At 32.0% G+C, this 17093-nt stretch overlaps 1 protein-coding gene across 42 annotated transcripts in view; it reads right to left on the bottom strand.

Annotated features, from left to right (window-relative positions):
- Positions 1-9794, bottom strand: part of LOC139521940 (rho guanine nucleotide exchange factor 18-like) — a 159869-nt gene extending 150075 nt beyond the window's left edge. For 37 of the 42 annotated variants that reach the window (XM_071315706.1, XM_071315702.1, XM_071315709.1 and 34 more), the window contains exons 1-4: positions 9693-9794; positions 7803-7891; positions 2808-2851; positions 1820-1958 (exon numbers count right to left, since the gene is read on the bottom strand). In XM_071315706.1, the coding sequence (XP_071171807.1) occupies positions 1820-1958; positions 2808-2851; positions 7803-7815 (196 nt within the window). In that variant the 5' untranslated portion in view covers positions 7816-7891; positions 9693-9794. Of the gene's footprint in view, positions 1-1819; positions 1959-2807; positions 2852-3924; positions 4560-7802; positions 7892-9692 lie in introns of those variants that run through there. The other 5 variants (XM_071315703.1, XM_071315708.1, XM_071315725.1 and 2 more) reach the window with 4 other exon arrangements.
- Between the last annotated feature and the right edge of the window lie 7299 nt (positions 9795-17093).

The raw sequence follows: 17093 nt of genomic DNA, 5'->3' as shown, positions 1-17093 counted from the left end.
CATTACTTTTCAACCCTGTAGTAAAAAAATGAGCACATTCAGCATTTATATATATTTTTGTTCAACTCTAGTTTTGATCCGTCTATCAAAAAATATTTATTACAAACATTATCTACCAATCAGAAGAGCACATGACTTCAGTTTTATACAGAAAGCTCTCCCTCAAATGGGCTGTCCCTGATGACGTATATTTATTTACTAAACTTACCCCAAAAGGACCCAGCAGTGATGACATCTTTATAACTTATTGATGTCTATGTTACTAACCTTTTCATGAAGGACAGTTGAAAAAAAAATGTATTGTAAGGGAGGTAAATCATACAACTAACAGATCCAACAGTGATGTTTTCACAGATCTAGGAAAAGGATTCTTTTAGTCTGAAGGATGTTTTTTTTTACACAAATCATTAAATATACATAAAATTTCCACTATATGTCTATCTTTAAAATTTAAGTATATGTTTCAAAATATATATTTACAGTACTTTTATAAACTTGTTACATTTATTTCCGATCCACATTCATGATGTTAAAATCTTAAAAGGATCAATTAACTACAGACTAGATTCTCAATTGAACAACAATAAAGATGCATCAATACTTCATATGAATGTAATGGAGTTGACATGATATCTGCTACTCATAATCCTGTAATCACTAGCCAGCCAACACTGAGGATGTGAGTTCGTGGGGGTGCACTTGACTTAAATCTTTATTGACTAGGATTGTCAGTTTTCCTATCAAAGGTCGACGGTTTTCTTCGGGCACTCCACCAATTAAAACTGGCCACCACTAAATAGCCAAAAATATTGGTGGTTAATTAAAAGCGGTATTAAACACCAAAAATCAAATGTTACTCATATTCCTGACAATTACTTTACACCTTAAGCCAAGAAAGTACTTTTAGTGCCTGATCCTCTGGCATCTTTTAACTTAAAATATAATTATGTCTTCAACTTGAAGCTACAGCTGACATTTCACTGCCAGATGGCAGGTTCAAGTGTGCCCCTAGCACAGGTTTCAGCACAATGCTTTGATAGATGTTGCCTAGTTCAGGTTTTGGCACAATGCTTTGGTAGATGTTGCCTAGTTCAGGTTTCAGCACAAACTCTGGTAGATGTTGCCTAGCACAGGTTTCAGCAAACACTTTGATAGATGTTACCTAGCACATATTTCAGCAAAAATCTTTACTAGATGTTGCATAGTACAGGGTTTCAGCACAAACTCTGGAAGATGTTGCCTAGCAGAGGTTTCAACAAACAGGTTGCTAGATGTTGCCTAGCACATGTTTTAGCAAACACTTTGGTAGATGTTGCCTAGCACATGTTTCAGCACAAACTCTGGTAGATGTTGCCTAGTACATGTTTTAGCAAACACTTTGGTAGATGTTGCCTAGCACATGTTTCAGCACAAACTCTGGTAGATGTTGCTTAGCATAGATGTCAGTACAAATCTTTGCTAGATTTTGCCCTGCTTAGTTATAGAAAAAAAAATTTTTTTTGCCCTGCATAGTTTTAGCAAAAATCTTTACTAGATGTTCCAAAACACAGGGTTTTAGCACAATTCTCTGTTAGATGTTGCCTAGCACAAGTGTCAGCACAAATCTCTGCTAGATGATGCTAGCACAGGTTAAAGCATAAACTTTGCTAGATGTTCAATATGACACTACGTATGAGCTTTGAATACTGATATAGATGTAGAGCATGCTTAAGTACTACAACACAATCTTAAAGCATTTCAATGTTGAAGTATATTCAAAACAGTTTAATTTGATTATTCCATACAATAACAATAATTGATCATAACCAAAAGTACAAACCTGGAATTAACGACTGAACCTTTCCTTGATGGTAATGCCCAAGGGTAATATGTCTCTGATTAGAACCTTCATATACAAAATACAGTGGAGCTCGAACATTGGCATCTTCTGGTATCTCTAATGTGATAATATTGCCACCCTGTAACAAATATAATATAAACCATGTATGTTTCTATTTCTTCAATGAAATGTCCCTTACAAATTCATATTTACAAAGAACTGCTGATAAAATAATAACAGCTGATACACTTCGATTGGATGTAACATTAATAAAAAAAAAAAAATTGATTGGAACATGATGCCATGTACACGGAAAACCGTGAAGTAGGTTTTCCAAGAAGTCTGTTACTAAATATTTAATACTATAAAAAATGCATAAATTTAAAAAAAATTTCAATACAAAAATGTAAAATGTATAAATTGAGAAAATATAATGTAAAATGAATGATTATCAATCAATATTAATTTAACATGAATAAATTTGGGTAAATGTTCTTGTATATTTCTCATATATTTTTTATACCACTAGTACATAGTATCATTATAAAAATTTCCAAAGAAGATATTGCTTGGCAGATATACTTAATAATATTCTTTTTTGTGTATGCACTACATGTAGCTATAAAAATATTTTATGACAAGCATTTATGCAGTGATCATTATTCCTCATGTATAAATGTTAATTTCCAAGGATTTTTTATTATGTCAAATTGGAATTGATTCTCTCAATTCCCAGAAAAGGATCATCCACATATTCATTAAACTAATTGATTTTGTTAGAACATATACATGTATAGCAAGCAAGTTTGAAGCCAAATAATGGTTTTTATTATACATGTACTTGTGTACATACATGAACACTATATAATAGAAAGTTAACACATAGAATCTAGCTTATACATGTATTGAAGGCCGATTATTAATGGCAAGCAATATGATATCAAATTATTAATTCTGGTAACTTATGAAATAATTTATCGTAACTTACATAAACTGGTGATTCTGTCGTTGAAAATGCCATAAAGCTTTCCTCTGTAAAAACAAAATGTAGTTTATTAAGACACCTAAATTCTGCTGTTCCAAAATTACTAGCTTGCATATAAAATTAATTAATTGATTGTTGCTTGCTTGCAGTGAAGTTGCTATAGGTCCAGTGGCAATTATTAGATGCATATTCAGAATGAGAAACTACTGACAGTCTGACAATTAATACATAGATTCTTAAAGGCAGCTTCCTACAAATGGAAAAGGGGGGAACTACATTTTGAACTGCCACTAGGAAACAATGGTTTATTGGATATGGCAAAAGTCTTGTATTGCAACTGACCACCCACTGTTCCATGAAATAAATTGTTGCAAGGTTTCTTTACGAGGTTTCATATCAAATATACCCATTCTGACCTGACATGGCTACTAACATCATGAACAGTCAACCTTACACCCAACTTTGCCAAGGGTCAGAAGAAGCACAAAGTCTGGCTACCAACCTTGAGGTATGCATGTAAATATGTACCACCTAGTCAGGAAAATATGAAAACCCCAGCAACATACATGTATTGATGTAGAGTAACGGTTATATGCAGAGTGGTATCAATTATACAACGTAATAGAAACTAAACTCTTAGTTTATAACTTTATATTGTCCTAGAATTATGAATGACAACTTTTTTTCTCACCAGGTGATCAAAGGTAACAAAAAAGTGAATTCATGTCATGTATTCTTGTGGTTTTACATAAACAATTCTCAAGAGAGGAACCAGAAAATGATCTTACATAACTCATCTGTATACCTTACATAACAGACAAACTGTGTACCTTGTGTATACAGATAAACCAAATGTCAGCTTTTTTTTTGCCCTTACATCTTAAAATCTTACAATGTTATTTTCCATTATGAAACAACTTTGACATCTCAATTCTTTATTTGTATAATTTAAAAGAAATATCAATCAACAGCTATACAATTGCCACAAGCAAAGAAGTATATCTTTAGTAATGTTTACATGTAAAACAAGATATAAGTAGATAGATTACATATACAGTAAAGCATCACAGGTGTACTAATTATAAATGACTGTAGTCGGAATGAAGCCAAAGAGACTGACCTTCAGACATTTACATGTACACTGTTCATGTTATTGTTGACCTGTTTGGCATACGTTCCAAATGCCTAAATTTATACTCCATTCATTGAATTCATCCTCCTCGTTTTCAAAACTTACGCTAGAATTACATCATCATCTCTAATTTTAATATTACATCCAATTCTACATATGTAAGCACACTTTTGTGATACACTGTATCATTCTTGAAATTTTTCAAAATTTACGCTAGAATTACATCATCCTTGACTTTACATTTTACATCCAAGTCAACATACATGACATATGAAAGTGCATTTTTATGATATTTATCTGATAGCAAAGCTACACCACTATTTTACATTGTGAGTAGCAAATTCAAAAACACACGAGGACGCAAGTAAATTAACAAACATCCAACATAGTCAGCAAATATTTTGAAGTCAAAGGCGTAAAATCAAAAATGTTTCCCTTTAATCAAAATGTAAACAAACAGTTCAAAGGGATCTGTTTGTAAACCTGATAAATCCACACGAAATACACAACTCAACACAATAAACTCAGCATCTTATCAGGTAATAACAAAAGGTGTTACACCTGACAGGTGCTCTAAAACCTAGGTAATCCTTACAGGTAAATAGAACACCTGATTTAAAGATAGAACTACTTATAAGGCTGTACATGGGGTACTTCTATCAAATGTTTGTATTTGTAAGTTAAAATGTAAAGACAGAACTGTTACATACATTGCTGTATATGGACCATCTCCTTCAAATGACTGTACATGTATGTCACCCCCCACCCCCCACACACACACACACAAAATAAAATCTGAACATTGAAACATGTACATGTAGGATAAATATAAAATCAGATTTAACTATGCCTTATACTCTTCCCTTTTAAGTGAAATATCCTACATGTATATATTAAATTCCATGGACTTGAATATAAAATGGTTAAAAAATGCTAGCATAAGACCAAATGAAAGTTTTGACAGAATTTACATAATCTCAAGATGTTCCTAACACTAAATACTGATAAATATAACATTTCAGAACTTTTTTTATTATAAGTTGTCATTTGAAAGTTTAAATACCTTATTGCTTCTTTTTAACCTAATACTGGTTACATAAAGACCCCCATAGAATCATATGATGGTCTTTTAAATAGCCATTGTAATAAACATGAAAAATATCTAATTTGTTAAGCTTGTTTATAAACAAGTTTACCATAATAGATCACTATCGAAGGTGTCACAAATACTTTACATTTGAAAACTTAGTAATTACTATTTGCACTGAGCTAGGTTTATATCGTGCCTGATGGTATTGCCACAATATAGCAATGAAAAACTGTCTAATATTTTTTGAAGAATTGTATTAAAGATTTCTTCAAAACTTTATGAAAATTCAGAGATATAAGAAGATGTGTGTGAGTGCCAATGAGAGTCAGACAACTCTCCATCCCAGTCACAATTTGCAAAAGTAAACCATTATTGGTCAAAGTACAGTCTTAAACACTATACCATGGCTCACACCAAACAGCAAGCTATATAAGGCCCTAAAAATTACTATTCAAACGGGGAAAACCAACAGTCTAATCTATATAAAATGCATATTTTAAATTTATCCTCACTGAATCACTCAAAAGTCCAGATCAATCATTTCAAATTCAAATTTAACAAAAATTACTTTAAAATTCAATTTAATCGTGTAGAGAGATGTCATGCATATAATTCTAAATTCAATATTATACGTGTATTCCAAAGTATGAAAATAATATCCAATTTCACAAACATCAGAAGGATATTTTTGATCCAATGATTTATTACAGGTTTTTTTTATATTTGAACTCTAGGTTGAAGGTTAAGTTTGCAGCAGATTTGAAAATACTATTGTCTGCCTACTCATCACAGTCCAGAAGTCCTAGACTCATCACAGTCCAGAAGTCCTACTCATCACAGTCCAGAAGTCCTACTCATCACAGTCCAGAAGTCCTACTCATCACAGTCCAGAAGTCCTACATGTATATTTCAGCTCAATATTTTTCCGTTGACCATTTCCCTGTCTTTCATTGTTTAACTCTTTGTAGATAGATGATAGGAATTATTATGTGTAATAAAAAATTTGATTTGATTTTCTTTGAATTTTTCTTCAATGTTAAAAGTAAAACTCAATTTCACCTCCCCCTTTTACTAGACAGACACACACACAAACAGCAATATCATATACTACCATCTCTTTCATTCCTGTCTCCTTTTTGTAATTTGTTGTTTGTTTCTCTCATAAAATATTATTTACAGTTTAACCATCGCAGAAATGTAACTATATACATTGAAATAATAATCTTTAAAACTTTTTAAACAATAACCTTTACAAAAACAACATATGAATGATATTAAGGTACAGTCATTTAACTGATATACATGTAGATTTATTTCATATTGACTACAACCTTTGTACAGTGGATATTATTAAAATGTTACATGTAGCTTTTTTAGTTTCTTGACTGTTTCTCATTTAATATTACTTATGTTTGGCTTTTCTTTTTAGCTCTTTCTGATGCCAAATACTTCCTTTCACTTGGTCTACAGTGTGCTTTTACCTCAGCCCTAGTTATAACATATAGTTTTTTTTTAACTTTCTAAGTCTTTTTTTTCATAGATACTTTCAACAGCTTTACAAAGAATAAATTAAGAGTCAAAACCATACATTTTGTACATGTAGATTCTAATTTTGGTGAATATCAATTTTGGCAGGTTGAGAAAAAAATCATATTTTCTTGTACTAGTTTTTTACACTTCATGGTTTTGAATAAGTCTGCATACAATTCCGTAGTAAATTTGTAATTCGCTTAAATATTAGATTTGTGGTTAACCTGTACTCCCAAAAACCACAAGAATTAGTATCCCTTAATAGTAATGAATCCACAGCATTTTTAAGTCTGGATAATCGTTTAATTTGATAAGTCATAAATCAACCTGTTGCTCAATATTCAAACTAATATTGCAATTAATAACAATAATCACTTAACCTTCCTCAGCCTTGTGGTATTTTAATCTCCTGTTTGTATGTGCAAAGATTAATATTTTGGTGTTCTACAGAAATTAAAATACTTATCATTTTTATGAATTAAAATGTCAATATTTTCCTTTCTATGAAACAACTTATAATCTATTGCTAAGATCAAAGTCATTTAATAAAATTTGTTACAAAATTAGACCACTGAACTAAACTATCTACATGTAACATACATAGTTAGTACATGTATATAAAATCTTAAAAAAAAACAACCAACCACCAAACCTAAAAAGCAGTAAACTTTAAAGACCTTCCCAAAACTTCTATTCTAGGCTTTTTGTTAAGATATTACAAATCTTCTTTTTGATTTAAATTAACAATAACTAAAACTTAACCCCATTTTCCAAAAATTTTCATAAAATTCTTAACTTAACTTTTATTGAATATAAAATATAAGTTGTCATGGTTGTCAGGTTCTAAAAATTGAAGACCTTTATTTACATGTATATTCTCTTATTAGTTCTATTCAAAGTACAACAAATATGTACCTATAAATCTGAAATACAATTATCCAGTACCGAAGGTATCTTGTAATTAAATTCATGAAAAGACAACAACCTTTATGTGTTACATATTTGTTTTCCGTTCATTTTTATAAGGCCGTTAGTTTTCTTGTTTGAATCTTTTCATGAAAAACACATGGTACATTTTACATGCATATGTACAATGTATAACATAATAACTTGGGTCTTCTTAGTGTGTATCTTATAAATCCCCATGAAACACTTAAATGATCATGAATGGTCACAAAAGTTCATAAATACATGTACCAACTAATAATAAATCTACATGTACATGTAGCAAAAACAATATAGTTACCATTTTCTACCATGCTTCAATTAAAATCTGTTCTTTTGATACTGGTACGTTCAATTATCACATAAAGGTATCCATTTCTTAAATTTTGTCTGAAATACATAAATACAGTTAATACATACCAGGTACATTTGTATACATATACATTTTACATGACAATATATATATCCTTCATTTTCAAGTTTCTATGTTATTGAATAACATAGAAACTTGAAAATGAAGGATATATATCAAAGTTTGTAAAACTTAACAATGTATACACACAAAATCTTAATAGATTAAATACAATAAAAAACAATAAAACTAAAACTAGGCAACATGAACCCCACCAAAAGCTGGGGGTGATCTCAGGTTCTCCGGAAGGGCAAGCAGATCCAGCTTCACATGTGGCAACCGTCGTGTTGCTCATGTTATTACAAACCCAGTACATATTCTAATTAGGTAGGTCACATTCGTGAAAAGGAAAGGGGATTGTAGTTAATTCTACAAATGTTTGGTACACTGCATGCAAATCTTGTGTAGGAAAATACACTGTGTACACGACTAGAAAAAGAATTGAGATTTACCTTAATGATGCAACCCTTAACCATAAACCATAATGCTTTATTTGTTTTGAATATGTCAGACAATGCCAGGATCATGCTACTTTAAAATTATACATCAAGAAAAGCAACTTCTGTTTTTGCAAAACTAAATGTACCACAGATATAATTTGATGATGGCCTGAACAAATCAGAAAGTAACATAGGACGAAAGGGCTACTTTTCTGTAGCTACAATGTACATGTATGTCCATGTACACAATGACATATACGCATGTAGGACAGCAAACAAACTTTCATTTGTAATACATGCATGTAGCCATCAAATTGAAAATCTATATATTTTTTTTTACATTGTACTTAACTGAGCTCTTAATCAACTCTTGCATGTCTTGATAAATAATATCCATGTTTTCTAAACAAATTTTATACAGAAAGTCACTAAAGAAACATCCGAGCAATGTACAGCATTATACATTAAATGTAGGTTTGTTTGTCCCTAGCCTGTGGTTTTCTGTTTTTAGATTGATATAATTTATCTTATTAAAGTATCTAGTCCTAGAATTTAGCAGATGACCGATGCATCTTTTTTACTGTGTATGTGTACAACATTGTTATATGGTGGTGGAGAGTCGTGCATTTCTTACTATGACTACCGTATGTTATAATGTATAATGCTGGAGGTGTTCAAAGTTTGGGAGAAGATATATATTATAGATACAGTTCACTGTTGGTATATAACGTAACTAATTTTCCACTGTGATATACATGTATCTATAAAATACTTAGTAACGAACGAAGAAATGGCCAATTTTGAAGAAACACTATATTAACAGAGGGCTACATGTACAAAGTCTCTCAAAATTGGTGTGAGAGTCATGCATTTTCATGTTTATTTGGCGTCATTTTCCTTTGATCTACATTAAATGTTTTTTCGTATAATCTTTACAAATTTTGTAACATATAATTTTAAAGATGAGTTATTGAAATTATAAAATAGTTAAAAATCACGAATGGTCGAGAGTAAGGACGTTATAATTACATATATCCGTCCTTGCAGAGAGGTATCCAGTCAATCTTGATTGTCTTTTTCAGTTAAAAACCCATTAGAGCCAATGTTGTCACTGTTTGTATACTTAATCGACTCAAAATAAAGCTTGTTTAATTCTTGCGAGTGTGTGCAGGTGTGATCAGTCTACCTGTATCACGCTTCCGGTTTAAGATATGGCAGCTTTCGACCAGTTTCAAAACGATTTTTGTAGCAAATTGATGATAAAGTAGAACTTTTGTAGATATTCTGTGTGTAACATCTTATTTTTCTTCATTAATACATACTTAAATATGTGCATTACCTGTGTTATTATTTAGACCGCCATAATGTCCTACGGACATTCCAAGACGTCAATGTTTGTATCACGTGACTTGCGAAAGAAGATTGCAATGCACTCAACGAGAAACGATAAAGCAAGAGTTATGCAGCCTTTCTTGTGATAATAACAAATATTTGCCCCAGATTTTTTTTTTTTGATAACAATAAAATAATTAAAACAGCTGGATTTAATTTTATAAGTTGTGTATTAAAATGGAGGGATAGAATATAGATAATTTCAAATTTAATTGTTTTTTTTAGTAAAATATCTGTTGTTGAATCACCAGCTTTACCTTTACCTATCCTGTATTTACGACCTTTGTCAGATGAACCACTGGAACTATAGCCAGTCAAGGTCGTGTAATAACTTCTATTTGTTGCACTGACACTGTTGTCTTTTGTCAGTGTTGATTAAACTTGATTTTAATAAAGATAAAAAAAACCTTGAGTTTAAATCCTATGAATTTTCACTATATACATATCCATGGTCACAATAACAACGGTGCACCAAGGATTTGTGTAAGAAGGATTGGAATCTCGTGAACTTTTGCGTAGACTGTAGTATAATGTCTTATTATACAAATCCTTGGGTGCACTAATAAAACTGGTTAGATAAAAAAAATATTAAACCAATTGCATACTCTGTACACTGTACATATCCACCGTCTGTACACTGTACATATCCCACCAACAATATCAAATATATCAGCATACAAAATCCATGATGAAGTGGCTAAATCATCGATACAATTATAAAAAAAACTGTTCAAATTTGACAAATTATGATTACCATTACTTATCATGGAACAATATCAATACTATTAACGAACAGACCTCATTTTGTGTGTCGCTTCTCTTCCTTCCACAATCACATTAATCATCGTGCCTCTGTGACCTATAGGTTCCATGCATAGTCGCATGTGTCATCCATTCTTATGTTTTTCATATTGAGTTATTTGGGGGGGGGGGGGAGAAATTAAGGCGTCCGGATATTGTTTGTCATCAGACCGACTTTTAAGTCATAGATAAGACTTTCGGTTTTAAACTTGCACATGATTCTTATAAGTACTCAGAGAGAAGACGATTATTTTCACCTTTATCTACATGTATACTATGATTATACTACTATAATATATAGAGATTCTCTATATTAATATAGCAGTGATTGCCGTGGAGAAGAAACTTGGAATTGATAGTTAATAGCAAATACACTTTATTTATAATATACATATGTTCATAGTATGCAGAAGGATTCAGACCACATTATTAATTCCTTTTGTTGGTTGTCCTGGAACATAGTTCTCAATTATTCTATGGGGTAATACTTCCTAAGTATTATGTCTATTGTTTTCTTTGAAATGTTATCTAAGGGGTCATATCAGTTGCATATATATCAAAATAAGTATAACATGTGCAAAAAATATGTTGTTGAAAGTGAAAGTATTGATTTTGAAAGTAGGGTCGAAATTAGCCATAGTCAATTATTCAAGGTTCAAATCCTACCATTGGCATGTTAATAGGGAATTCTCCAAAGAAATAAAATCACTGATGGATTGTCCTAGAAGCATATTTATTATAAAGTAATAACGGTATATTCGCAGTTACCGTGATTTGTTTCATGTTCAGTGAAGCGGTGCAATTTGTTTTAATTTAATTTGACTTTTACATTAAAATGCATTGTAGAAAAGGGAAGAAATAGTTGTGGTCTGAGGCCAGAAACGCGACAATAATGGAATTTAACAGAAAGGAAACATATAACGGACTTTGGAAAGAAAATAGGAGGGCTTTTGGTACCTTTTCTGAGATTCTCCAGACATAAAATCTTTTACAAAAATCCCTCCTACAATCGTTTACCTACTTTAAACCAGGCTATAAATGCCCGCGATTTCGCGTGTGTGTTCAAATAAGACTTATAGCACTAAGTTACACATGATAAAAGCAGTAACTGTATTAAATACTCATTAAGCACGATATAAAAAAGCCTGAAGATGTGGTATGATTGCCAATATGACAACTCTCCACAAGAGACCAAAATGACACAGAAATTAACAACTTTAGGTCACCGTAAGGCCTTCAACAATGAACAAAGCCCATACCTCATAGTCAGCTATAAAAGGCCCCAAAATGACAATGAAAAACAATTCAAGCGAGAAAACTAACGGCCTAATTTGTGTACAAAAAATGAACGAAAAACAAATACATGTATGTAACATATAAACAAACGACAACCACTGAATTACATGCTCCTGACTTGGGACATGCACATACATAGAGAATGTGGCGGGTTAAACATGTTAGCGGGATCCAAGCCATTCCCATACCTGGGCTAGTGGTGTAAACGTGTGCAGTACAACATAAGAAAGAAGTATAAAAATCAGTTGAAAAAGCACAGGCACTTGTCTCAGATTTTCCCCTAGTATACCTTAATGTTATATTAAGGTATGAAGGATTTTTTTCTTCTGAGAAAAGTGCCTGTGTGAAAAAGGCTAAACTCATCAGATGGATAAAAATACTACAAATAAACGTGTTTCTTCAGTTTATCATGATATGCAAAAAAAATATCGGCAATGTTTGAAATAATTCATATACTATAGTACACAGCAGATACAAAGAGGTGTCAATACATCTTTGTATACTAACTAAGTAAGCATTGTAGCTGTTAACTTGACTTTCTTCTTGGTAACATTTATGTACGTTTCGGCAACAAAGTTTATCAACAGGTTAATAGGTATTCCAATGGACAATAATTGCGCCCCTTTAATAGCATACTTGTTTTTGTACTGTTATGAAAAAAGTCAAAATCACACAAATACTGAACTCCGAGGAAAATTCAAAACGGAAAGTCCGTAATCAAATGGCAAAATCAAATGATAAAACACACCAAACAATGGACAACCACTGTCATATTATAAGGTATAATATATGATTTTTTTTTCTGAGACAAGTGCCTGTGAGAAATGGCTTGAAAAGAGGAATCCCAATGACTAGTTATAAATGACAACCAGGGATACGATCTTTGTGGATCTTAACCACCGGATAGCTAATATTTGTTTGAGGATCGGTGATAGGACTGCTATATAGCTACGAATAAATATGAATAGTGGATACACTGTTTATTTCACAAACCTATTGACTATAAAACTTACATTATCTTAAATCTGTCCTTTTTCTCCGCAGATGTGCTACACGTTCTTTTTTTTATCGACCTAGACTATCCATGAGGATCTTGCATGATCTGTTTTTTACGACGACGAGGCTTGCATTGTTTGGGCAGGTCTTGAAAGTTTATTTGACTATCGACTGCATGTAGTCAAACATAAACATTGATTTAGAAGAATAGAATAGAAAATGCTATTTTTAAGTCGGGTTACATGAACATTACAAACACAGGCTCTGTAGAGCTCTGTTGAGAATATGAAGGTATCATGCAGGAAACAAAATATAATAAAACAGTTGAGCTTTAGCATAATATTCAAATAGTAACTGTATATGCACTTTCATCTGACTTGTGAATGTACAAACAATGCATATTTTTAATACAGGTGTTTTAACATCATCATAATAACATTCTCTTCTTCTAATCACAGTAAATTATTTCAATTCAAAATCAAACAAAAATTCAACAACAATCTTTTGGTAACCCAGAAGTCAGCGATCTTAGGTTCACGTATTGCTTTTTTTTTTTTTTTTTTTTTTAAAGAAAGCAGCTTGTTTCAGTTTGGAAAGATTTTTGATTTGTTGTTAGGAAAATAGTTCATACATATTTCAGAAGGCTGCAAGCTGAATGTCAAACATAACGTTTTACAATCTGAATACAATCTAATCAGTTTAGGTGTCATACCACCAATTACTCCCTCAAATTTCCTTGACACTTCAATACCTTGGATTTTTTACTAAATTCATTGCAAAAATTGTTGAAAGTCTTTAAAGAAGTAGAACAAACAAGAAAAAATCAGCAAACAATGATCTTGATATTGAAAGTTTATGTTCCTGTAGCCCAAAATGAAATTTTCAAGAATTTTCTATCAAAGTCATACATTACAGTCAGTTTAAATTGAGCTGTGAAATTTTTAATATAAGTCGAATAAGGCTCAGATAGGCTGTTTTTAACTTCAAATTGACCAAGGATTAAGAATAAAGCAAAATAAAAGATTTCTAATCAACTTTTTTGTCTCTTTAGGTGTCAACAACCAATTACTCCCTCAAATTTAGAACGTGAAAGTAGGCCTACTCGGACAAAAAATAATGCATTTGATGTCATTGTTCACCTAAACTAACCAACAAATTTGCAGAAAAGAAAGTTTTGTTGAAAGAGAAATATATTAAGACCATTTTAAGCCAAAATTTACCTGTTTATGAGTTTGCATTAAAAATTGAGGATTAATGCTCTCCATAGTATACTAATTTAAGATTTCCAGAAAACCAGGGGTTATATTTAGTGGTACCTCCTATCGGAAGCTCTCTTCTTTCTTATATGATTTTGAATGTATGTTGAAAATTGGCATGCAGAAAGGTGACACCTAAACGATTCAGGATATACCTAGTTTCTATGAAGTTAAACTTAAGGTAAAATATTTAGAAAGCTGTGAAAATTGCAAAATTTGGTTGAACAGATATAGGGACTTTTAATTGGTGGTATGACACCTTTAGACCACTTTCCAGTTCATCCGTCACCGAAAAAAACTCGTCATTTACCAGATAGAGGGGCTCGCCTGTATCCCTGCACTATTAACGTTCATCAAGCGTCTTAGTGATCGTCGTTGTGCAGGATAAACTAGAAATAATGGTTGTTCTGTAGGTACTTAATGACAATTCCCTTATGACAGCAGTGCTGATTGTCAATATTAAGAATTCAATTTGCCGAATAATTCGTACAATATAGAATTATAGTTTTCCGACCACTCGCTCAACATTAGAATGGAAGTGACGACGCCCCTAAACGCACAAATGACGTTAAATAAAACCAGAGTTTTTGACGGAAATGCATCGAACTCGAAAGTTGTCTATCATATGTTACCCTTGAGGCAAGTGAGGCCTCACAAAAATTTCGATACTGATTAATTTTTTTATACATATATTATATAAATATAATAGTCATTTGTTGTTCTGTCTCAACCTTAATTTCTATATAACATGTCATCATTCCTGTTAAACTATTCTTCCTGGATATAACTCAGCATCTCAACCGGTGATGTTTTTCGATAACATTAACCTAGTAATGATAATCATCATGGATCTCTAGTTAAAAACAGGCCCTTGCAGAAAAGGGAAAGCGACACTGAAGGTAAAGAAGGAATAATTCTAGTAAACTAGTTTTTTTGTGAACAGAGTCTGAGTATTGCACTTCATTAGAACAATCCAAAAACGATAAGTAGACTGACAAATCAAGTACTGGTCTTCGGAAGGGGGCAGTCCTTTCTGCGTATTCATTTCTCCGTTTAACCAACTTTTGACAAATCCAGTCATCGCAAGGGGGCAGTCCTGTCTACGTATGCATTTCACGAACTTTAATCTTTCTCTTTACAGATAAATAAAATATAAATAATATGAAACATGCATGGATTAGTTTCTATCCATGTTTCTTTAACCTTAAAAATTGAAAGAATATTCCATATTCCAACTTGATATTATTGAGGAATGGTAGAACCTTTAACACAGAATTTTGTCTTTACTTATTCGGGACTACGGAATTTCGTTCCTTTATATTCGGGGTTTCGGAATCGGACACCCCATACATCTAACCCGCCCTAAATTTATAGATTCTGGAACTAAAATACCACCAACTATTTCCAGAAATAATTTGAAATTATGGACCTACATGAAAACGTCAAAAACTCCATTCCAATTCCCCTGTACCCATATCATATATACTCTATGGATAGAATCATATACATTTATCTTATCTCATTCTATCCCTAGTTTGTCTACTCTTTGTAAGCATAAAAGCGAGTTTAAAATTTTGTAACTGCAACTGTATGATGGTGCTTACAGGAAAGCTTAATTCCCTTTTGCAAACAAAACTGTTACTACCGATGCTGCTACCAAATTGCTGATGGAGAAGGAATTGGAAGAAGACATTGCATGATCATTGTGTTGATGATAATGTGCTTCCTTTAGAAACACAGACTGCCCTGAAACGACTGAAAACTTGGAAAAGAGCATGCATGAGTGGCGAGAGATTGTGCGGGCTTGCCATGTACATCGCGATAATTATATCAACAGACCAAAGTATGATTCTGAAACGATTTGACTGAACCGGCCATAGAAAATTTGGTAAACTCTACTGAATCAATGTTTGTTCTATGTTTTGGCAGCAGACTCAAATAAGTAATATTATGATGATTATCTTACATATAAATTTAAATAAAGTTGTTAAAAATTTGGTGTTAGTAAAAGTCTTAAAATATAAAAAAAATAAAAAAAAATTATATAAAAAGTGTCCAAATTCAACATTATCAAACTCTCTAAAAATGCCTAGAATGCAGGATTTTGCAGCATTCATTTCATACCCTCCAAAAAAAAATTTCGCCTCGCGAATTTTGCCTCACTAAAATAAGATGCCTAGCTACGGCCTTGTCTATTAGATTGAATGTTTTACCTTTGGTTTGTTTATTTTGTTCCTTTCAAATTTCTAGATCTCTGTAGTTTGAAGGTCAAACCAAGAATTTGTATAGTTACTATACAAATCCTTAGTTACTATACAAATCCTTGGTTACTATACAAATCCTTAGTTACACTATACAAATCCTTGGTTACTATACAAATCCTTGATTACTATACAACTCCTTGGTTACTATACAAATCCTTGGTTACTATACAAATCCTTAGTTACTATACAAACCTTTAGTTACTATACAAATCCTTAGTTACTATACAAATCCTTGGTTAAACCTCATAGATTTAATCATACCTTTATTTTTATTTTCACTTTTGCTATTATCCTGACAGGGTAGAAATTAGCCATTACTGCTCTATACTCAAATCTAAACATGCTTTTTTGTATATAAGTAAGTGGAAATAATCCGGCGGGGGAGGAGGGTTGCATTTGAAATCAAAATGAATATTTTTCACATTAATAACATATATTAAAATTTAATATATAACTCTTGAATCTTTTATTTTTTACGGATTTTTGTACTAAATTGTCTCGCTGTTTTACACGCCTAATAGTCTCATGTGGTGGTAGTTTAAAGGTCCCTCTCTATTTCTTGAAACAGATGCCTTTGTTGCTCCTTGTTGACGGCTTCACTGGTTTTGAGACGAAAAACGCTGTCCATTGGTTCTTATATATGTGTGTAGTGATTTTGTCACAAAAAAAAGAGAGAAAAAGTAAAATATGTCAATGAAGATCACGGAAGCAGAGTAAAGAATTCATAAAAAAGGT

Source organism: Mytilus edulis, chromosome 4 (assembly GCF_963676685.1).
Source record: "Mytilus edulis chromosome 4, xbMytEdul2.2, whole genome shotgun sequence".
Taxonomy (NCBI): domain Eukaryota; kingdom Metazoa; phylum Mollusca; class Bivalvia; order Mytilida; family Mytilidae; genus Mytilus; species Mytilus edulis.
The sequence above is the reverse complement of the archived record's forward strand: the minus strand, read 5'-3'. Positions and strand labels throughout refer to the sequence as shown.